The 24,837-nt window shown below is 38.2% G+C and overlaps 1 protein-coding gene across 3 annotated transcripts in view; it reads left to right on the plus strand.

Annotated features, from left to right (window-relative positions):
• The window catches only part of EPHA3 (EPH receptor A3), a 213,433-nt gene that overhangs the window by 184,512 nt on the left and 4,084 nt on the right, over positions 1-24,837 (plus strand). For all 3 annotated transcript variants that reach the window (XM_017821891.1, XM_017821893.1, XM_017821894.1), the window contains 4 exons: positions 1,565-1,774; positions 9,708-9,857; positions 11,771-11,964; positions 23,654-23,809. In XM_017821891.1, coding sequence (XP_017677380.1) covers positions 1,565-1,774; positions 9,708-9,857; positions 11,771-11,964; positions 23,654-23,809 — 710 coding nt within the window. The remainder of the gene's footprint in view (positions 1-1,564; positions 1,775-9,707; positions 9,858-11,770; positions 11,965-23,653; positions 23,810-24,837) is intronic.

The raw sequence follows: 24,837 nt of genomic DNA on the forward strand, positions 1-24,837 counted from the left end.
TCTGCCACGGTTGAATGACATTATCCCCCAAATTCATAACATTGAACTAGACATTTAACCCCAAAAGGCGATACATTGTCAACCTTAGTTTCAGTATGTACTATATATGTTATGTTGTCCATTGGAGCATGTAAAATACATATAAATAATGTGTCAGTGTGGCTGAACGAAATATATCTGTGCTTAACTATATATATTTTGTTTAGGCTTAAAATCCTTGAAGAAAGCTCTGAGGAAAGCAGAATAATTTCTGACTGTACAGAACAGTTGTTCAGCTTGTTCGTTCCTTTGAGTGTGATTTTCTTTTTACTTCTGTTGTGTGGAAGCATAGATAAGAATCTTGTGACTCATTAATATCACAGGCAAATCAGGGCATATAACCCTTTTAATAAATGCCTTTTGAAACTAGTTAGTTTGCTTTCCCCATTGCCATGGAAAGGCTCTCTGAATATCTGATTCTGTTCATGTTTAGAAACCTTCTGATTTCTAGCTAAATCTTTTTCAGGGTCTGTATAAATTCTCTTGTGTTGGCTCTAAAAAAAAGGTTTCATGACAGGGAGCTGCTAAGAGTCTTTTAAAATAATTAATTTCTTCATGAAGGGGAATTCTGAGAGACTCTTTAAGCATCTGCTGCATATATTTGTCCAGTGTTTACAGTGCTAATATTGCCCCTAAGTATACTAATCAAAAACGAGATTAATGCAATCAGTCTTGCAGACTGATTCATGTGAGATCACCTCACATGGCAGAGCCAGCTCCTATGCATTTAATAAAATTCTGGAAGCAGAAGAAGGAAGGGTTGGAGAGGTGCCCATGATGATACATTTACAGTGCTGGGGAATTCATCTGAGAGCTCCGCTGTGACACACTGTTGTCCTATTGTCTATGTAACTATGTATCAATATCAAAGCTGGATGCTAACAAACAGATTAATAAAAGCTGAGAGATTTAAACCATGTACCTAGAAGTCAATGATTAGAAATATATGGTTTCTAGGCAAAGTCACAGTGTGTTTAATTTTTGTGTTCCTGAAGTTGAGGAAGAATTTGAGGAATTAGTTTAAAGTTAATGGAATTTGAAAGCCACTGACTCAGATCAGCATTCGCTTTCGTTAAAAAAAAAAAAAAGGAAAAAAAATTCTTGTATAGTAGAAAACATTCATTAGTCCGTCGGGTAAGGCTGGGATTTTCACTGAAAATTCCTATGGCCTTTCAGGGAAGTTGGACATCTCTTTCTCTAATGTCCTGATGCTCCAGTCTCAGGAGCAAACACAAATTAGATTTATGTGCTGCTTTCACACATCTAGGTCCCATCTAGGAAGTTAAAATTCTGATGACAGCAAGAAGGGGAAAAATGAATTTTTATCTGAATTTCAAATCTGTCCCCTTCCCTCGGCTGCCTGGGAGATTATCCCCCTCAGCTCAACATGCTTGCACATGTGGCATTTAAATCACAACACCTGATCGTGAGCTCTTCACTGGGGAGCTTCCAGGGTCTTTATCAAAAGTTCTGTGTGCAGAGGAACATGAGCAGTCTCTGAAATGACATTTCAAATGTTTTCCAGAAACATGATGCCCAGTTCACAGTCATCCAGCTAGTGGGCATGCTTCGAGGCATCGCATCTGGCATGAAATATTTGTCCGACATGGGTTATGTCCATCGAGATTTAGCTGCTCGTAATATCCTCATCAATAGTAACCTAGTGTGCAAAGTCTCAGATTTTGGTCTCTCTCGTGTGCTGGAAGATGACCCAGAAGCTGCTTACACCACAAGGGTGAGTTTCTGTGTTTCTTTGTCCTTTTAAAATTCTTGTTGGTGGTGACAAAGGCTGAAATGTGATGGAGTCCCTGAGGCTGTGTTGGAGAGGCGATAGACATTCAATAAACCAGAAACTCATCACAGCTATTTTTTATTTCATGTCTCAGAGAAGATAGAAGGCAAAAAATATAATTTCTGTTGGTAGACTACTTTTTTTAAGTATGCAAAATTCTTGGCTCAGCTTCTTCTTCTGGATGTGTAAAGGAGTGAACACCATAATTAAGGCCTAAGCAGGTTTGGCACCCAATAATCTAAAACTTCATGTGTGCTTTAAGCACATTTAGCTGCACTGCTGATTTAATTCTCACACAGTAAAAAAGCAACCTACCCATCTAGTTTTTTTGTGTGTGTGTCTTCTAGCATGATGAGACATATGTGTGATTGGATCATACTGATATCACTATTCTTCAAGGGTTTATCAGTTCTACCTGCTATTGTACCTCTAACTGAGTAAAAACTTGAGTAAAAGAAAAAAATAAATCTTGCTTAACAATGTAATAAGCCTCCTGTACTGTCTCCTTCTTATATCATATATACAAAATGTTACCTGTCTTTTGGAGAGGTAATGATATCAAGAAGACGACTTAGCTCTGTTTTATCTTTAGAGAAGCTTTTATCAGATAGGGGACCGTCCACAACGTAGTCTGCTGCTTTTTTCTTTTCTGAATTTTATCCTGTCTGGAAAACTCCCTGGAAGTTATAGTATTAGCTTAGGAAAAGTTCAGGAAAGCCACAGTGTATTCTGAATACATTTTTGCTGCACCTCTGGTTTTCATCTGGATTACGCTGCTGGTTTATTGTGGAAGGCTTTAGCTTTGTGTGCATGGATATTACACTGGGATATCTGATTGTCCCCTTTAATGCTATTGCAAGTGGGTTTTTTTAACTTTAGAAAAAAGGACATTAATATCCAGTATCTTAGTCAAGAATAATTTGCATTGCTCCTGGTAATCATCTCATCTTTACTGTACAAACCAGATTAGAGAGTATCAACACAATCTTAATGTGGATTTTCTAGGGCTTCCTTCATTCCTGAACACTGACAGGAGCAATCAATTACTGTAGTAGTTTCATTGCTGTCTTCTTCATGACTGAAATAAAATAACCTGTGACAAATGAGTAAAGAAATCCTAGCTGTTTTCTTACACATTATATGTACATACATTTATAGATAAATATTTATCCATCATACCTTCATAACTTACCAGGCATAAAGACTCTATTCTTTACTTGACCTTTCAGTGTTTTCTTTGACGTCTGATAAGCTTTGTCATGTTAGTAATATGCAACATATAGCACTTTGGAAAACTGTCTGCAGAGATCTGTCATGGTTAATATAAAGAGGCATTAGTAGGAGAAAGCAGTTTTTATGCCCAGTATAGGTTCAGCATTAATAAGTAAATATTCATGGAATGCAAGAATTCCTCAAGAGAAAATGACCTGTCGTCCAGGCAGAGGTGTATTGTTGTGTCAGATACTTGCCTGCCCTATTCTTAAAAACTCTTGTGGAAGTAGTGGGTGTTATTGTCCCCCAAAGTAAACAATTTTAAGTATAGTATTTTTAGTATTTATCTAGTCACAGATTTAACATCCCTCCCCCAGGATGTACTAAGGCAACTACTCTGTGTCCTGCCACCGCTGCCATGGGCAGTAGATTGATCTCGCACTTAAAACACCTACTTAGATGCATGGAGGATGCTGTTCTCTTCACCCACATCTCTCCATTCTTTTATTTTCTAAACATTTTTTCCCAAACTTACTGTGCTTGCTGATCTCTTTCAGATTATTTTCAGTTTCACTACATTTTCCTTAAATGTGGTGCCCAAACAGGATACTAATCTGACCCAGTACCAAGCACAGCATATTTATCTCATGTCACCTATTTCCTAAGCCTACCTGCCTCTTTGCAATTAGATAGTGAAATCAGATGGAAACAACTATTTTGTGGAGTGTAATCATCTGTGTTTAGTAAACTCCATCTGGCATTTACGGTGTATGTGCAAACTGCTGCAGGAAGACGCTCAGGTAATTAAAACCTTCAAATACAACCTAGTATAAATCTAATTTTCTTCAAAGGTAGTTGCTGTGAATATACCTCTGCTATACATATTCCTGGCTCTGTGAGAAAAACAAGGCTATTTGCTATCCATTTTTTGACCTAATTTCCTTTGAAGTGAATCTTATGTATGTGTCAAGCATTTCCATGGGGTATGTTTGATCCCCAGCTTAAGCAACTGGGGACCACAAGTGTGAAACAGAGCTTCACTCTACCGGCAGAAAGCTGAGTAGTTCATGTTCCTGCTGCTTAGTCATATCACAAAACATGGGACCATTTCCTAGGCTGCTCTTAGTGCATTTTGCAAGCCCTAATTATATGACAAAGCCAAGACAAAAATATTGACACTTTTTAAAACAATGACATCATCCCAAACTATTTCATGCCTTTAAAAATAAAGAATGACAACTACTTCAGAAGATCTTTGAAAAGACAAAAAAAAAAAATCTAAATTATAGATGTAATTTCAAACATTAAAGAGTTTGTATTATATTGATGGGTATAGATTTTTTTCCTCCCCTCCACCTTTTCCTACTCCCAGTTTTCCATTTACTATCAGTGGTAGTAGGCAAATTTACAGAGTTAGCTGCAAAGATGGAGGGTTCATATATTCAGGCTCCTTTATCTACCCCAATTTTCCACCTGTAAATGTCAAAGCCTGAGAGTGATCCCATTGCTTTAATTCATAATTGCATGTGAGGATTGATCTACCCCCAAAAAGCCCAGTCAAGCCCCTCAGGCTTTCAATACACACCACTGACTGGGTGAAATTTTATGCTGTGCTGTTCTCAGAAGCAATGTCTGAAGCTTTGCATAAAGGAAATGAACATGTATCCTTTTATATATCAATACTTTATGTATCCCTTTGTATATCAATGCATAATCTGTGATATTCATGCTATTGTACGAGAAGTCTGAGGGACAACGCAAAGATCACAAGTGCATGTGTGAAATTCAGGAAATCAGAAGTTGTAAGAAACTCCTACCTGACAGGGTCATTTTTTACCTCCTGAATTATTGTCACTGACAATACCACAAAAGGCCTTTGGCAGCCTGGGGTCTGCCTGCTTACAGAAGCAAAGCCAGAATGAGAATCAGGCTGACTGACTGTCTGGATTTTTTTTTTTTTACTGAGTCTTTGTGCCTGAGGGGATGTACTGTAATTATCTCCATCCTCCATATCTATTCACTTTTAATTGAAAGGCCAAGATTGTATTAAAATTGTCATTGTCAAATTGATCTGTTTTATCCTTATTATTTTTAGATGTCTGTATGACAAGCGGGTGGACTAATGGCACAGCATGAAGTGGAAGTAAATTTAAGCTATCACACTTGTAGAGAGACTGTAATTATGTCTCCCAAAGACATAATATTTGGGTAATCAGTAGAGGAACTTTGCATAGGTAGCTACATCACTGGTGTTCATGGCATTTCAGTGCAAAACACTGTCCAGTTATTACACTTGCATGGATAACTTCTCATTAAATGTAAATCACTTCTAAAAATACTGTGCTTGAATGGCAAGTATTCCAGTAGCCTGTACCCCCAGCTAACAGTGCCAGAGTGAGGAGGGTACCACAGGGTACACACAAGTTCTTTCTGTTATGCAGAAATTATTGCAGCCAATGCTTGACAGAAATCTGCTGTGCTTTCCCTATATATGCAAACCCACTATAATACAGTGTGAATGTTTTGAAGGGTGTGACAGGAAAGTAAGCCCCATAAAGTCTCTTGCCTGATAAGCACAAGGGAGAGAAACAGTGCTCTGTTATTATCGACTACTCAAGGAGGAGATAATTTCAAGATAAAATAATCATTAGGAAGGAACTGACAAGTAGCATCAGATAATTTTCAGACATGTGAGAGGGTAAGTCAGACTCGTCTCACTCACCTGGAACTCTTGTTCTGTACCAGCAAGATATCTCCTGAACTATCCTATTTCCTGGCATTATGAATTAATACCTTCAGGTTTTTCTGCAAAGTTCTTCTGGTTATTGTTAGAATCTATTTTTCTTGATTCTTCTCTCCCCAGGCCTGTGGCTTGGGTGCCTGTGGCAGTCACCCTGTAGCAGATTATAAATCAGAATATTGGAATGGGTTATGAAGTCCTGGATACAGCTGCCTTGTGCTGGAGTGCCAGACGTGCTAGAAATAAATCGAGGACTTCATTGGCTTTAGATGAATTATGTTGACTAGGCAGATAATGCAGGAATCACAGCTCCATCTACAGAAGATAAAACTTTGGGTTACTGCTGGTTCACTGATTTCAAAGCCTGAGAGAGGTTCTCTGACCTAGACTGCCTGGGTTTCTGAGCTGCAGTAACAAACTCCTACAATTTCTAATACTAAAACCTTCTTTCTACTCAAATTCAGGCAGCTTAGTTGGCTTCGTGATAAGCACGGCCTTAAAGGGAGACTATGACAAAAATATATACAACCTGTACTTATCTTCAGAAAATAATCACTAGATAAATTACAAGTATTAGCAGGTGTAATGATAGTAATTTAAATATTAGGAGACTGGGAAAAATGGGAATAAAAAAATAAGAGACAAGGAAAGAAACACATTTGGGAGCCTAGTTTTTCCAGCTCCAACTCTCTGGTCTAGGAGAAAGTGTTTGGTTTTATTTATGTGAAGGTAAATTATGTAAGATATCTTTGATATTGGTAAAGGATATTACAAAGAATATACTGAATATATAGCAGAAAAATGGAAATGTTATATTTGTTCAAAGGAGTTGAGTATTTCTCAAAAATAGGGGAGAGAAATGCAAAGGCATTGTCTAATGCTGAATGATCATGGGTTTTGATTTTAAAGTAGAGTATATGAAATGCAGCAAGCACTACAATTTTCAAAGGAAACAGCAGTAGAAAATCATGCATTTAGTTTGATAAAACTCTTCAGATCTTCTGCATATATTGATATTTGGACATCTGCTAAAACATGAATGTTGCATAATCCTTTGGGGGCAATTGTTTTTTTGTTAAAATGCTTATTTGTCTAAAAAGTATTTATCAGACTTTTTTGTTGTTGTTTTTAAATTATTGAAAAATAACCAAATATAAGATTGACATTTTTATGATAAATTTGAGAGCAGAATAGCAAAATAAAAGTTTTATACTCTACTCAGTGGCAGTTGATTTTTTTTAACTACATTTTAATACTCTTCTTATTTTTGTCTTGTTTATGGAAATGCTACATGTATCTGTTTGTATAGGATTACAACTGAGACCTAGCACAGAAAATTTGAAAGCCACTGACTCCTTGTAATGGAATCTGGGGTTGATGTACTTTCCTTTTTCACCAAAGCTAAACCAGAAGAACTTGGTTTCATTGAATTGGTAATCTTTCTGCAATAAAGCAGACCCAAAATGTTAGGAGACTAATTAATGTCATTTTTTGGTAAATGTGTTTCTCCAATTGCATAAATGACTTTTTACATAAGATTACAAAGGTAAAGACCTTTTATCAAATATGATATTTCCTGCCCTTGTCTAAAGCTCTCATATTCTAGCCCTGAGCACATTTTTGTGTGTGGTATCTGGCAATTATTTCTCTAGGGTTATGCAAGAAGGGTTTCATTTTTGTATCTTAACGTGAAATTAAAAAAGTGAGCCTGAAGCCAACCATGGAAATTCAGTTTTTTGAGGAGCAGTATTCTGAAAACTCCAAACTCAATGCACCTTGGCCTGGCAGATGTGGTGGGTTTTTTGTGTAAATTTAGGATATGGCATCCCCCTAGAACTGACATTAATTATTGGAAATCAGAGTTCACTACTAGTATGTGTAGAAAAAAGGTTGAAAAAGAACTACTGGTGTCTTTATCAGCCCAACATCTAAAATTGTAAGAGGATTTGTTGTGAAAACACTAGGATACAGGAGAGCTTCCCTTGTTTCTTGATTGTCCCTTGGACTCACTGAGGGACCCTGGACATTTGTAAAGCAAGTATAATATTTCTTATTAATACAGTCATTTTTATGTTCTGGAGCAGCACTGAAAATGGTGAATAAATTTATAATGAATAGAAAATACAATGTACTTTTTGTGACTAAAGAACATCATCTAATAGCTCTTCATCAGGCTTCAGTGATAAAATGGTGGTTTCAAATACTGCCATTTATCTTCTCTGTTCTATTTGTTGGTCCACAAGTTCATGTCTCAGTTCAGTGTTTACCAAATTTTAAGGGTTAAGTGTGAAATAAAGGTTTTCCTTTTGGTAGGGAGCCTGATAAATAGAATGGGGTCCACAAAAACTGTATGCCAAGTTAATTCCCTCCCTGACCTTTGCCAAGCCTCTAAGACATATATAGTGACATTTTGGGGGTCTAAATTGTGACCTGAGTCAGGCCTGCCTGTGTTGCTTATACTTAATTTAATTTGGGCAATATTAGCCATGAAAATGAAGATGCTTAGGCTTCAGTGTATTTAGACTGCATTTAGGTTTCTAATTAGCACTAACAACGTCTGCATTGCTGTTCTTAACCAAGCTTCTCCATATAAAGCTGGTGAGTGTATGGCTATCCTCAGTGCAGGTACACTTTATGGGAATGTGGGAAAAGCGTTAATATATTTAAATCTTTTTTTCTTGCTGGTTACTCAGTGAAAATTTGAGCACTCCCCACACAGGTTATTGTGAGGATAGGTGTATGACTGTGGTATAATGGGGCTTGGAGAGGTACTGCAAATAGCTATTCTAGTGTGAGTTCTTCAGAATATATTCTGTACTTTTTGTGTACCCCTAGAACTGGAAACAACTTTAAACTCTTCCAGTTTTCTGTATTCAGATATATTGACTCCAGAATTTTCAGTCACAAGTTTTGCACGGCTTTTTTTTAGAACCCAATTTTCTCATGTCTGACTCACAAATCAGTAGTGAAAACCTCTACAAAAGCTGGCACCATTGGAAATTGTCTCTTTCCTCTAATTTTCATGTTCCAGAAACTCAGCCTGAGGTTGCTTGTGTACATTTTACTAATTTAACCTATGGCACCAAATGGTGGCCATAACCAGGGAGAGATGTTCCCCCAAGTGCAGTGTTAATTGTACTGGTACCTTCAATTCTCTTCTTACATCATTTAATGATGGCTTGCTTCTCTTATGACTGTAAAAAGTGTTCAAAACCACTTCCTCAGGTGACATTTTTGCCCTCTTGTCTCTGCACAGATGACCCCATCCAAACCTGTTTTCCCATGACTGTCTCAGGCACCTTTGGAACAAGAAATTTGTGCCTGTGGTCACAGTGGCTGCCTTGTGCAATTGTAGACTTGGCATTAGTGAAACAGAGCAACACCATGGCCCCTCATTTTCCTTGTATGTCCCAGAAAACACGGGGTGAAAACACAGTGAAACTAAGCAGGTTCCACACCCACAGGGAATTCCCTTGGATGCGTTACAGGCAGCCAAATCCAGCCCTCTTGTGCTGTGCAAGAGGACCTGGGTTATAAACAAGGACCATGTACTGGTTTTTCAATCTTTAATGTTGTATGACTGTAGTGCCAGTTTACAAACATTTTAGAACTTCAACCATACTTAGCTAACCATTTACTCTTACCTGTGCATATTATGCTACACATTTATATATATATAAGTGCATACAGTATGTATACTACACTATATATCTATAACTTCAGTAGATTTTGCAGTGTAGTGTATTTTATGCTCTAGATTGTCCCAGATGCTTTCATAACAAATGGCAGTAACACTTCCCAGCTTACACTGTTTTTTTTACACCAGAATAATGATAACTGAGAATCTCAGAGATAAAATAATCAATCATGCAAAATCATATTCATTGCAGTGCTGTAGATTATTTTATTTTGTTCTGCTTCCAGGGGGGCAAGATTCCTATCCGATGGACATCCCCAGAAGCCATTGCCTATCGGAAGTTCACGTCAGCCAGTGATGCCTGGAGCTATGGGATTGTTCTCTGGGAGGTGATGTCTTATGGAGAGAGACCATACTGGGAGATGTCCAACCAAGATGTAAGTCTATTGTTATCTGATGTTCTCAAATAAAGAATCAAGCTGTGAAGCGAAGTGAAGCATAATGAAACCAGGTGGCTCTGAGGTTTTGATTGAATAAAATTTGGAGATGAAAATCTCCACTCCCTGGTCAACTAGAAGTTCATTATAACTTAACAAAGAGCCACCATCTTTATAGCAGGGTATTTTGGAGCTCTGATAGAGAATTTTATCACACTGGTGATTTTCTGTAGGATGATTCAAAGAATTCCACTGCAATGAGGTCATTACCTTTTACATTCCTTAGTTTATTGTTAGAAAGCCCTCCTAAATTTCTGTTGATCACCTTTGGTTTCACTCATATAATATGCTGGAGAAGTTTTCTGTAAATGTCAAATACACAGAATAAATTGCTCTTGGCACTTGTGAAAAAGAGAAGCAAAGCATTTCTACTAAGAGTTTAATGAAACCAAAATGCTTCTGGAAATAATCAATGGATAAAAAAGAGTAGAGTGATCTGATTAGATGACTTCCAATACAGGCTTCTTTGTTACATTAGTAAAACTGTCCAACCCTGCAATCCAAATGATTAATGGATCTCTCCCAGTATTTTTTAAAGAAGCATAACATTTCCCCAAATAAGATTTTTAATGTATCTATTTTTGATTCTTTTTCTGTTGCTTTATTAATTTTAAATTTATTCCACGGGAGTTACTTATGAACCAAATTTTCTGAAGTGCAGTCATTAAACTCCAGGGAACTGATATATATTGTTACTAGCCTTAAATTTAAAAAAAAAAAAAATCCATAACAGTTGTAGTCAGACATTTTCTGTAGTACTTTATATTAAACAAGAAAAAAGAGAAGAAAACTTTCTTTCAAATGAATGCACCTCTGGAATCCAGGTCTCTGCACAAAACAATGTGTTTCTATTAATTGGTCCTGAACATTTTCTCTATTGTTTGTGGAAATTAATGTATCCTGTTACGTGGGCTGACATACCACTGGAATGCCTTTAAGAATATCACATTAAAATCAGAAACAGAAGGATTAACCTATTTATGTGCCTCTCCTTCATGGCTGCTTAAACCATATACTGTTTTCCTCTCCCTGTTCTGACTCAGAATAGTTTGTCCTGCTTTTCGGTTAACTGATCCAGATAAAAACGAAAGATTAACAGAATATGTCATTTTCTAGTTTGAGTCCATTGGGGTAGGCCTGATCAAGAGGTGTTAGATTGTAGTGAAAAAAGCTTCTGAACAGTGTAAATTCTAAACTAGTCTTTTGTGTGTGTATGTGTCAATTTTTAAAAATTATAGACAAACTAGACAAATTTTATCAGTCTGGGGAAATGATTCAAGAATTGGGCTGGCACTGCCTAGTAGCACATGCATAGTTTTCCTTCAGGTAAGTTTTAACAATATTTTCTGACCCTGTGAGATCATCCCCAAGAACTTCTGTCTATCGGTTCAGGATGTCCCCTGAGAGGGTAGGTTGATTTTCTGCAGGGTAGGTTGTTCATTCTGTTGGTGTTTTGGGTGCACTGTCCACTGGAGAATGTGGGAAGTGTGTGCTGCTAAGGGTCATCAGTGGAGAGAAATTCAAGACCTTTTGAAGTTTGGCATACTTAAGCAAGCACCCACTAACTGCAGCTTTTGTTTATGGATTTAGTTCAACTGAGTGTGAGTTTTGGAGATCCTTTCTACACACTCACCTTCCTCAAAGTCACACACTGTATCTTAACTCCCCTTCCTCTATGTCTAATCTGCTGCCTGGTTTACTTTGCAGATAAACGAGAGGCATTGCAAGACGAGACAATTAGTGAATAAACACATTTGTTTAAACACAGAATGTCCAGTTAATGCTCACAGAACTGATAAAAACAAGTCGGTGTAAGTGCCTTTAAGTTCTCAAAAACTTTTCTCCTTGTGCAGGTGATTAAGGCTGTGGATGAAGGGTACCGCCTGCCACCTCCCATGGACTGCCCAGCTGCCTTGTATCAGCTTATGCTGGACTGCTGGCAGAAAGACAGGAACAACAGACCCAAGTTTGAGCAGATTGTCAGCATCCTGGACAAGCTGATCCGTAATCCCAGCAGTCTGAAAATAATCACCAATGCAGCGGCAAGGTGACATATTACATCTTACATTGCACATACATAAACGTCTTTGATTTCTTCATTTTCCATAATTAGACTTTGTCCACTTTCTTTGCTGCCTCTTCAACTTTAAACTGTAGCTGTTTGTAATCTTGAAGGCTACAGTGCTTCCTGGCTGTTCCTTTGAGAGAAGGATTTGATGTTGTTATCATTTTTATTATTGCTGTTATTTTTATTAATTATTTGCTATTGTGTATCCAATTTGTGAAAAACTTTTATGCTAGAGATATGGAACCCATAGTAAGATTGGGCAGAGTTTTTTGAGAAAAATAGAGATGGCAGATTTGGCCATCATGGGATCTTCCTTTTCCTTCTGACCTTTTGTGGTGTTTTAAATGCTTTTAGTATTTCATAGGTTACAGCTGGCCATGTTCCTAAGTAACTTTCTTAGTTGGGTCCAAATACACTTTTATGCTTTTCTCTGACAAATCACCTTAACTTTAATCACATTAATAATCTTTTTGCTTTCAGTAGGACTCACAGACATAAAAATGAACTTACTTTCCCTGCTAGATCAGTGTGTTAACAAGGAATTAACTTTCAACCTGTGCAGTATTCCTAATTGCATTAAAAAACATTCATTTTTAATCCTGGTTTTTCAACACACTCTGGAACTTCACTCCAATGAGATAATAATTATCTCATTGAGAGCAAGCAGCTGAAGAGTGCGTTTACACCTAAGGGCATAACGAGGATGTGGTGAAAGAGGAGCTTTAGTTAAGTAGGGTTAAAGTGAGTTGCTTTATAAAATGCGCAATATGTCATACTCTCACTGAAGTGATGTAAAAGATGTAAAATTGCCTCCTTTTCCCTGCCCCCTGGCTTTGTGTTGCAGCCTGAACTGGAGATTGACGATTATAATTACCTCCTTCTGCCACTCCAGAGATGAGAAAAAATATATACTGAGAGAATATGGCTTGCACACTAATTGTGTTTCAATAATTTGTTTGGTGAGCCTTTAACACATAGTAAACCAACATACTTATAGAAGCAATTATTTCTGTTACCTGGCAGGTAGCAGAAAATGAAAACAACAAAAACAACACAACACATTTTGGGGATAACAACCAAACTGTTTAAACACCATCTTCTCAGTCAAGTACTTTTCTTCCAAGGATCTTGGCAAATGATTGGTACAAATATTTATTTTATAGGGATATACTGCAGCATTCTGCTGAATAGGGGGCTTGGGAATCGTAACTATCTTGTTTTGGTTTGGAGATTTGATTGCAAAAACCAATGCTGCATATTTAGTGTTCCAAACAGAAGCAAAATGTTCCCTGTTTACTGTCCTTCCAGTTACAGATTTAAACCACAGCAGAGCTGAAAACAATGTTGAACCATAGTTTCCATTTACCTTGTTCATAACCAGGGGCCTCTGGTGGTCTAGTGGTTAGGGTGCAGGACTCTCACCGCTGCGACCCGGGTTCGATTCCCAGCCCCCCGGGCAGATGGAGCTCGTTCAGCCCTGTAAGGCAATCCATCTAAGAGAAGGTCACTCTAAACAAACCACCTCACTGCCACTGTCCAAGTTTGCTGGGCCCCGGCAGATGAACCTCAGGATTAAAGGGTGGGCTCAGTTCAGCGCAAGCTGTGTCTCACCAAAAAAAAAATCCACTGCGCAGGCTCAAAGGGTTAATGACCTTTCCCAAATCTTCGCTCGCGAAGACTGGCCATTATTATTATTAGCCAGGAAAAGCTGATATCCTCTAGTGGAGACCAAATTCAGTCTGAGCGCTGTTTGCACCTGCTGGGGTCTGTGCAGGAGCTCCATAGTGTGATATTGTTCTCTCCTGCCTCTGTCTCGCTCTCTTTGCTCCTATTTCATTATGTTCTTTATTGGCACAGCTCGCAGAGGCTCCACATCCATAACACAATGCCATGGTCTCTGCTCATGGCCCAGCACAGGGAAGGAAGGAGACTGCTGACATGGCAGGGAACTTCTCCCAGCTGCTTTAGCTGAGCTCTCAGTGAAGCAATCTCCCTTTCTGCAGCTCCTCACTCCCTGGTGGCAGACAGGGGACTGTGGGGTGCAGGTCATGGGCACATGGTTGATTCCGAGTGCTGCCCCTCTAGGAAGGACTTTACTGCAGTTCAGGGAACGTGTGGTCCATGACCTCTCCATCTCACTCTTGCCCTGTCAGTGTCTGCAGGTCAACCTAGGCTATCCTTAAATGCAATCACAAATGACAAATGAGGAGTGCTGGGGAGTCCTATGCACATTTGGATCACAACCATTGTTGCAATAGACTAATCTCAAACTTCAGACATGGCTGAGAAGCTGCATCCAGCTCTACACCCCATCCATGTCCTGCAGAAAGGCACAGCTGGCAGGGAACATGCCCTCCTTCTGCAGCAGGAGCCAGTGGTGCTGCTGGCCAGGGACTGAGCACTGGAGGTTCAGCACCACTTTTTGACAGGCTGACAGAGAAAAATGAAGAAGAAAAATGAGAAGCCAGACTTAAAATGGGTTTGGGTCTTGCTGTAGCCTTGGGTACAGAAGTATGTAACTGATACCAAAAGGTGGCGAGTCAGGGCAGCTCCTTGAGAAGGAGACATAGTGGGATTCTTGCCAATACTCTTCTGCTGTCAGCAACCAGAGAGGGACAGGCATCACTGCAGGGGTAAAGCACTCAGTGACTCAGCCCCCAGGGCTCAGGGGATTGCACCAGCTCAAATGGCTGCTCTCAGTTGTTATTTGAGGCTGTAGCACTCCCGTAGCACCTCTCCTCCTACCCATAATAAGCAATTAATCTAAATTATAGGGGTCCCAGCTCTCTTTTACCCATGTCTGTGGTGCTACTGGAGGAATGCTAGAGCTTTATGCCCACCATATGCTTGTAGGTGTTCAGAATGTATTTGGTCAAGGAAAATGTTTAACCTGACAACGTCTGTTGCAGATGCAAAACCTGTGTCTTCTTACAGATTTTAGAGCTCATGTTTGTTTAAAATACAGCACTGTTGTGTCCTATTAAAAAACATATTGCTGGAGGTGCATAGGATATCCCTGTCCTCTGAGTAGGTTGCTGTTAACTGACCTCAGCTGAAGGATGTGCTTGACTGTACATCTGATTCCAGGGCACGACCTAGGCATGTCTTACACTAATACCTCATAGGAATAGAGGAGAGGAGTCAGAGCCTTCTATTTCCTTTTCAGTCTTTTCAGTTTTCTATCCCTTCAGGCCACTCCATAGCATCTAATAATTTCTTGATACCTGAGGGGATGTTTTTTATCCTTATTGATCATCACTTTGTAGACTGTTCTATGTGCTTTTGAACCTTACTTTGACAAAAGGGTTTTTTTAGCCTCAGCATAGCAAATGTTTCATAATACCTTTCCTAGTGTTGTGTTTCATCTCAAATTCACATGAAAATTCCTTATTTTTATTCCTTGTAAAGTACAGAGTATAGCTGATTCCTTTCTTGCCTGTCAAAATTCACTTTTTAATCAGGTGGCCACCGTGAGCTCTTTCTAACAAGACCTTGGGCACATGGGTGTTTTGTGTCCCTCAGGCCGCCTGGAGTTCACCAACTCTGTAAGGGACAGTAGGAACAGAACAGAACTGAGTAAAAATCCTGCGGTTTTCTAAAGCACAGTCTCATGATATTTTTATTTGATTTATGTCTTGCTGTTCTTTCCTGTTTTCTGAACATGATGTTCATTTTTCTAACAGAGTCCTTGGACATCTTTAGGGTGGAAGTGAGTTCATAATTCTTCCAGTTTTGATCAGGTTCATTATTTTTCTTCTCGAGCTTATTTTTTTTTTAGTCTACTGTGCATTACTTCACATTTGTGAGCATTTCTTACAGATACAAAGCAGATGGAAAGTTTTTTTAACTCAAGCTGGAGAGTCAGAATCACTCCACCCACCTGCTGGCAAGTTGATGAGGCTATGGTCTGAAAGGGCTTATTAGCTGTTGTTTCATTTGTGTGGGGAAAAAATGTAACTTGAGTCATGCAACTGGAAATACTTTGTGTACAAATCTTAAATAGACTCATGAAATTTTATTTTTCATACTTTTTTTCTTTCTTTTCTCTTTCATACATTTTACTTATATTTCTGATATAAATATATATGTGATGGCTTTCAAGAGTTACAATGTATATTATAATTTTATGTATATCAATCTTACATGGCAATTAAAAAAAATTAAAACACAGTGTGTGATTACCAATATATTTAAAGCATTTCTGTATCACAAAATGAATTAAGCTGTCAGAAGATAATGTGGTCTTGAGGTATAAGGGTAGTGATACAGAATTCAGGCAACTCAAATGCTGTGGCAGCTTTCCTTTAGTTTCTATGTGTGTTCACATCTGTCATGTCAGTGGGATTGAAGGCATTTAGTCTTCATGAACCCCACTATAAAACAGCAATAGCCCAGTTAATGCACAGCCTCTGCCAACGAAAAGCATTTGAAAAAAAACCTGAAAATTGTTTCTAATTCCAGCATGTGACTTTTAGAAATTCTGAATTTCTGCCAGGCCTCTGATTGATTGCAAAACTGACACAGAATCTGCACAAAAAAACCCTCAACCTGCTCCTGTATTTGCTCTTGTTTCCATATAAGCTTTTGGTAAAGTGAAAGTCAGTGTCAAGTATTGCTGCTGTTGTTTCTTTAAACTGCAAACACATATTTAGGAGAAGAGGAAAGAATTATATTGCCAAAAAGGGGGGAAAAGCACCTGAGAATTCAGGATATTTCTCTATTAAGTGTCTTTTTGTTTATTTCTAGCTGTATTAATAGTTATGTCTAAATGCAGAATTGCAAGACTTTGTCTCATATATCAAATGCAGAAAATAAACAACTGATAGTCTTCTGTGTAAAAAAAGCTCATCATTTTTACAAGTTGCTCAGAGTTAACACCTGGAGATTTTGTTACTTTCTTTGGATTTTCATGGAAAATGCTGCTTATTTCGCATTGCAGATTGAGGATCTCAGAGGCAGGAGATTTTAATGGGGCATTTATCGTTCAGTTCTTTATTCTCAGTTCATATCTGAGCCCAAGTATCTGACATGCAATATCATTGACACATCTTATTGCTTATGTGGAGTTCTGTAAAATCATCTGATGCTTTTTGTCCACTTATCAAGAAACTATAGGTAGTGTCACTTCAAATTTTGTGAACAGTTCTCAGTTTGGAAACACAAGTATGAATCGTTCTGCAAAATCTGTTGGACCTCATTTTATTCTGGAAAATGTCAAAACTTCATCTATTTCAAAGGCAGCTTCCTTACTGGGGCTTTTAAAAATGATTATTTTGTTTAGCTAACTTCTCTATTTCTCTGGAAATTTAAATTACCTTTCTCACAGAAGAATAAATTAGCAAGTTTGCCACAAATCTTTGAAGATGAAGGTGTTACAGGCTAACCAGGAGTTGTTAATAGGATTCAACATCTGTTTCTCCTGGCATGGAGCTGCCTTTAGTATGGAATCCATGGAAAAGACTTGTTCAGTAAAGGCAGAAAGCTTCAGTAAAGCCATTTGATTCCATTGAATCAACCAGCCAAACTGCTATACAGTCAGTCTTTAGGTTTAACATGCTTTCAGAGCATTAAAAATCTGATTCCCGTGTTCTTAAGTTTAGAAACTTCTGAAGCAAAGTTTAATTTTTTGTGTGTTGCAAAATGTAGGATTTATGAACAGACATACAAATGGAAAAACTGATTAAAAATAGGGAAATCAACCCAGATTTTTATAGAAATAATGCTGCTTATAAAAAAAAAATTTAGGATTACATTTATGCTAATTTCAAAGTGGAGATCATGATGGATGTTAACTATGCACCTTTTCTATGCATAGAACTGAAATAAAATTTAACCCCAAATTTCTTCTTTTACCAGAATGAGGTACCTCAACAAGTTCAATGGGGTTATTCTTGATTTACAATAATGAATATGCAGCTTGATCTTACTCTTCGTGTTTATGACAGTTGAAGTACATGGATAAAAACTCTTAAGATTTTATTGAGGACTCAGGAACTGAAGCTTATAAAATGTGTAGTTGCCTCCTTAAACTTCGATCAGAGGCCTAAAACTGTATATCCCATACTGTTATTCAAATTTCACATCTTCCATTCATTTCCAAGTTCCAGTTCTGCGATGAGGAAGCAGCAAATCTGACTATGGAAATAATAAAAAATTGATCTATGAGCATTTATGTGGGTTTTCTTTAATCCAAAAAAATACATATTTTTTTAGTAATTCATGACACTATGTAACTGTATTGGGGGGAAAAAAAGACATTATTTCTGGATTGTATTGCAGCATTACAGGCAGATTTGGGTTCAGATTTCTTAGAAGTTCTCCATTTAAAATTCAGGTATTACTACTGTTGTTACAGCTAAGGTTAGAAAAACCAGAAAGTCACTTATTTTCAGAAAAAGCACAGTTGAAATTCTTCTCACGGAGCCCAGAAAATTTAGGGGGTCAGGGTCAGTTACTCTTCCTGATGAAAACACAAGTGTTCAAAAATGTGTATGAATAATTAATTCCTCATACCTTCTTTGATGTGTTAGCAAGTTGTTTACAACCCTACCTTGATTTTATGGAATTTGATGTGTTGTTTGGATTATTTGCTGGAGTGATTTCCTTGAGCAGTCTTTAGATGACCTGTGATTTGGGAGTAATTGATTGCAAGTGTTCACTGCTAAACGTGTCATTGTGTTGCTCTGCTGGTGTCATTCTCCAGCATCCAGGGGCAGTGTTTGCAATTTAAAATTCGTAGTTTGCGTCTCACAAAGTTTGTTTCCACTTAAAATGGAAATGATTCAGTGAAACACACTGGTATTCTAGCTTGGTGGGATATTTATGAAAATCAAACTCAAAAAGGAGGAGTGAACAGGCCAAATAAAAAATTCAGGCTGCTCCTTTATGCAGCATAATTCAAGCCCTGTTTTTACAAAAATATTTGCAAAAAAATGTCTATTTGTATTGGCTGAACATTCCCTTTTTTCGTCATTCAGGTCAAATGGCTTCAGATGCTTGACTTATATTGCTGACCTGCTGTAATATTGTTTGTTTGTTTCTCCGTGTTAGGAACTTCCAGGATGAGGGGCTGAAGGAAGGAGATTTCGGTTTTACTTGGAAGGTTTCAGAGAGGGTTTAGGCTTTGTGGTTGTCAGGATGTCTGGGTTCGGCCAAACGCTGTGTAGAGCAAGATTATGTGCAAATTTTAAGCTTCGTTTAAAATCCAGCAACAATATAATCTCTATCCTAAAGCAGACTGCTTGCTCTGAAAGAATTCAAGTAATGTAAGCCTACAACACTAGCTCTCTCTCTCTGAAGCCTGCTAAACATAAAATAGTGAATTCATGGAGGGGGAAAAAAAGCTTTCACTACAAATCACAAAGGAAAATGGAAGAAGAAGTAAATTATACTCCTTGGTGTCTAAACATAGTTTGATTCTGCAGGGAATCCAGGAATCAGACTGAGGGTATTTTTAGGGACTTCGTTTAGCAGCCAGAGACAGAAACGCCCTGTTTTCACCTGATTTTCCCAGCAATCATTAATATCATGCCTGGGGCAGACGCGAATCACCCATTGTTCCTTCAAAGTTAGGAGTTGCCGGGGCTCACAGTTAACAGGGACAATAAAACATCTATTTGCAGTTTCACACTTCTAATTTGACTCCACTGGAGAAAGTCAGGCAGGAATTTACAGCAGACCAAGTTGGATATATTTGAATGTATAATTTAAATAGTAATTCAGCTGGATCAACAGGTGGCCTTGTTGTGAGGGATTGCTATTTATTGTGATTGTGAGGGATTTTGTTCTGCTGTTCTCAACCCTCTGTGCTGTGTTTACAACACGGAGCCCTCGTTAGAGTTTATGGCAATTCCGTACTGGAAATGCTGGAAAAAGAACCTGCCTGATGCCACTCATTCTGTAGCAGAAGTCTGTAGAAATTTACAGCACAGCCAAATGTGAGATATAAGGGCAAGTCATTAACACCAAAGAGCCAGAAAAGCATTTTAAGAGCTCTCTGAGGCATTTTTCTCTCCCTCTTCTGAAGACCCTATAGACTGTTCTAACAGTAATGACTTGTTGCTGGTAAGGGTCTGTCAGTCAGCTACACATACCAGGAAATGGCCATGTGCCTGTATTTCTGTACCTTTAAAATAAATTTCATAGCTTAGGCTATATTATGAGAAAAAGAAAAGCATTTCAGCAATGTGCTGATATTTTTTTGCCTGCAGTGGTTTGGTGTTGGGAAAAATTAAATTAGGGAGCATTGATACACCCAGGCATAAGATTTATTACCCCACCATGATGCTGTAAAGATATAAGCCCCTTAAAAAGCATGTTCTGAGGGGCAGTAAAAGGAGTAGGGAAGACTGAAGGACTGACCTATGGGGCAGTTGAAATGTTATTTGCTCATTATTCTAGAGGAAGCTGTGGTAAATTCTTTTTACCAACAGGCAACGTGGAGCTGGAAAACAAGAAATCCAGAATGACATTAGAGAGGTGTATCATCATTGTTTTCTCCTTTGGTTATTTGTATTACCCCTCTTCATTTCTCCAGCTCTCCTTTTACTCCAAAGAGTAGTGACAACCTTGTTATTTGGAGAGTGTACAAGCATCATATGAAGGCCCTTGGGAAAAGCAAATGTGCCACCCTAAGAGTTGAATTGTATTTTTAGGGACCAAGTTACAGATTCTGCTAATGTGCATGAAGAAGTGGAACTTCAAAGACTTTTATCTTTAAGGTCCAGGGATAATCAAGTAAACATAATAGCTCTAATTCTCCTTGGCATGTCATTTATTTCCTAGTCTCCTGTTGATACACACATATGATTCTGATTGCTGTAGAAGATAAAACTAAAATTTGCTTTCCATGCCACCTGTTGTTTTTGGAACTATTTTTCTCTTGAGATAGGAGATGGCCTTCTTGTTAGACCCAAATTCTGTGCCTCAGCTTGCCATAATCATAAAGCCCGTAGTGTGTTCAAACAACGCTCACAGGTTTGCTCCCTCACAGGGAGCAATTTAACTTTACAAAATCAGCTTTTAATTACCTAAAATTTGCCACAGGAAATTACTTTATGTTTTTTTAAATGCTTTCCCCCTTAAAAGAAATTAACTGTGGAAGGGAAAGTCCAGATTAAAAAACTGAAGGTTGGTTGTGTTGTTTGGAGGAAGAGATGGAAAGAGAGGGGCTCCTACAATACAAAGTGGATACAATACAAAGATTGTATGTGGACAACTCCTCTGTGTATTTGCAGAAATACCACCCTTCGTGCAGGAGAAGTGGCAGGACATTTTTGTTTTCTTTGTCTTAATTCCTGGATTTTACAAGTTAGTGTATATCTCTTCCTTCCCAGGCAGCAGCCAACCAGAGATGACATTTTCATGCTTTATCAGGAAGGGCTCTAATTATGTTTTCAGTGGTCTTTGTTGTTACCAGATAGCGCAGCAAAAGTTTCCCTGTGCTATGACAAAAAGCTGTGCTAATGATAATAAACTATGGTTCTCCTCACTACTGCTGATGGCTCAAAGGTTAATTCCAACTGTTAAAGTAATGGGCACATCCAAAGAAAGCTTTCAGCAATAGGGCATTTTGTAACTGGCATCTCACTGTTAAATTTGTCTCTCTAACCTGAGTCTTGCTGATATTTTTTTTGAGGGCAGCACATGTCAGTAAATACAACTGTGTAGACAGGCACACAGGATGAACAGGATAGAAAGTCTTTCCATGGCTGTTGAAAGATGACATGATAGGGTATATCATAGTCAAAGTGACAAAGTAAAAAGAGTTTAAAAAAAGGGGAGAGAAGAAAAGATTTAGAGAAATGTTCTATTTCACTTCCCCTGAGCAAACATGTAATTTCCATGATTTCTTTTTAATGGCTCTCTTCTGAAACTGGTAGGTACTGATTTATGAAAAGCTGTAAAAGATCAGGTGGAACCCTGCAGGACGTCGTTTACAGCTGCACGGATTGCAACCCGTCTAATTTGTCTAGTAAAGTGTGAGCTCATGGCGCACATCACCCAGACCATAAATTTCATGTTCAGACCTTCTGTCTTGGGGCTGGGTCAGGGGGAAAAACCTGCGAGTGCGTGCAGATGCTCTGAAAGCCCAGCTTTCCCTTGGTGCGTGTGAGGAGACATCACAGACTCTTCGTAGCAAGGCAAATTCCTGTTCATTGATAAACAGTCCAGATGTCCTCTCTGAGGAGGAAAGTAATTTTTGTTTGGATTCCTACAAGAAGAAAAATGATACTTTACAGTGCTGGTTATTCTGAGGTCACTTGCATTAAAATTAGGTCATATTTTTTTGTCACGATGATACTTTGATCCAAGTAATAAACATAAAAGCTCTTTTGGGCCATTCTTAATTCCTAATCCTAGAGACCTGTTCTATTTCAACTTGTTTATACTTTTTTTTTCATTAGTGATTCTTGAGTCAGACCTTGTTTTATTAGACTTAAGTTAAAAAAGCATACTAGGCTGGGAAATAAAAAAAATCCATGCTTTATCATTAAGAACACTTCATAAATACTCTTAATTAATGTCTTGGGATTCCAGACAGTATACTCAGAAAACTATAAATAAAAAGCATTAGCTCTTCGTGGGACAAACAGTAGTCAATAAAATGCAGGCCTTATAGCTACTGATTAAAATTATCTTGGGCATGATTATCAAGCCTGAGCCTTTAACTGGAGGGTGTTTAAAGCTGGGTATCAGAGAGGTGTCTAAGATGTGGTTTTAGTATGAGAACAGTACATGAAGTGTGCTGCCTCTTCTGATCTCAGCTCAGTCTTTGTGTCAGTGCAGATATGCTGTGCTTTCCCTTCTTTAATGTTTTGAGGGCAGGGCAGGTTTCTGGTGTCTTCTGTTGCTTTTTTTTGTGTTTCTTACTGATTTCTTCATTGTTGTCTCTAGTAGAGAACTTGGATACAAATTATGGCAGTTCAGAACTTGGATACAAATTATGAGCATCACATTAATTTCAAAGGCAGAGGATGATTTGGTTCACTTCTAAATTATTTGTACGATATCCCTGTGGAAGTTTCAGTCTCAGAGTCAGCATCAGCTTTAAACTAGGCATGGCAATTGCATTTTACATTTGACTGAGTGTATTTTATAACAAACCTCCTTATTTCTGCCCCTGTGCACTGCAGAGTGCAAGTCTCGTGCCATTACATTTGTCTCACACATTCACTTAACATTTGATTTTTAGGCTTGGTACTATTTTTTTAAAGCCACTAGTGTTTTACTCTTTGAGCTTCTAACTTAGTAGCAGCATTTAGAATTTTTCAGTGGGCTGCAATATTCTGAATATTTGATATGAGTAAATTCTACCAACATGGTTGACTTGGAGCCTAGAGTGTGCATCATTTGTCTGTTGCTTTGGACTAAGTGAATCACACATATATAATCTAAGTCTTGTCTTTGTTAATGCTTTGTTTAAATGAGCATTTAATGAATTGGTGATGCTTCAGGCATGAGAAGCTGGTGCTCTTAAGCATGATTATGACAAAGGATTTGTCAGAGCTGCTAGCATTAGTACAGTTCATTTGTAGCTTCCACAGATGAATAGCAAAGCCACATACAGCCTGCAAGCTCTTGTTTAGATCTAAGTTTAGATACAAAATAAATCTGTATGTATCCCTGCTCCCTAAGTTTCATTGCATTCTTTTTTTATTTATTTCAGGCCATCAAATCTTCTCCTGGACCAAAGCAATTTTGACATTTCAGCCTTCCGTACGACGGGGGATTGGCTCAATGGTTTTCGGACAGGGCAGTGCAAGGACATTTTCACGGGGGTGGAGTACAGTTCCTGTGACACAATAGCCAAGATTTCTACAGAGTAAGTTGGAATGGGCTGTGGCTCTTCATCATCTGTTTTGGCTGAAGGTACAAGTTTAAAACATAAGCATAAGAGTAGCGTTTTTATACAGTTACCAATTGTTAGCTAAAATGTTCTTGCATTTAAAGATACAAAAGCAAATTATTGTAGTTCACTACACCTGCAGGAAACCTGTGCAAATGCCATGGTCCTATAGCTTTTTCTCAATAAAGACAAGGAAATTCCCTCTTTCTTTTGATACAGTAGCACATAAATCATCTGGTAACCAGCATCACTTTATTTTACTCACAGTTTAGGAGTTTCTCTCTTGATTTTTTATATTCTGCCTTTTATATGAGCGTTTCTTCACAGCTGGCACATGTGCCAATCTTTTCCTTTATTGCCCATCCCATATTCCATCAAACCATGTGAGACAGTTTACACTCTCTGTAACTGTTTTCCTCCTGAATGTTAATAATCATTCAGGGGCTGAACTCCCTCCTGCCTCCAGTTTTGACATTTAAACATGATACAGTTGGAAGTTTACAACTGGCAATGTTATTTGAAATGCAATCCACCTTTGTTCTAGTGATAAGGGAGAGTAGGGTATTATTCTTTCTGCACCTGAAAATGCATCAAGTATTGATGTTAAGGCCAAATGAAATCTTAATTCCTTGCTGGGCTAGCTGGATACACAAGTTATGAAGAAGTAAGCAGCTCTGGTACCAACAATTAAACACATCAATGCCGTTAATTACTGTATTATTGCAAGTATAAAAAGGGTGCTAATGGCTTTTTATAACAATTACCCTTTGGGGACAGTGCAGAAATCCTCTAGGAATGCCCAATTTCCTGTGAGCCACTGGTTAATTGGCCCTTTACAAGTGTGAAACCGCTTTGTGTTGTACAAGGTACAATGAGACTGGACCTTCTGGGCAAAGAAGAGGTGAAAGACAGGGTGGACACTGGAAGCTTAGCCATGTAGCCCTACATCTTAATGGTGATAGCAGAGTTCAGAGGAACATTCAGAGGGCTCAGAATATAATGGA

Source organism: Lepidothrix coronata, unplaced genomic scaffold, assembly GCF_001604755.1.
Source record: "Lepidothrix coronata isolate B3197 unplaced genomic scaffold, Lepidothrix_coronata-1.0 Scaffold93, whole genome shotgun sequence".
In the NCBI taxonomy this organism is placed as follows: Eukaryota; Metazoa; Chordata; class Aves; order Passeriformes; family Pipridae; genus Lepidothrix; species Lepidothrix coronata.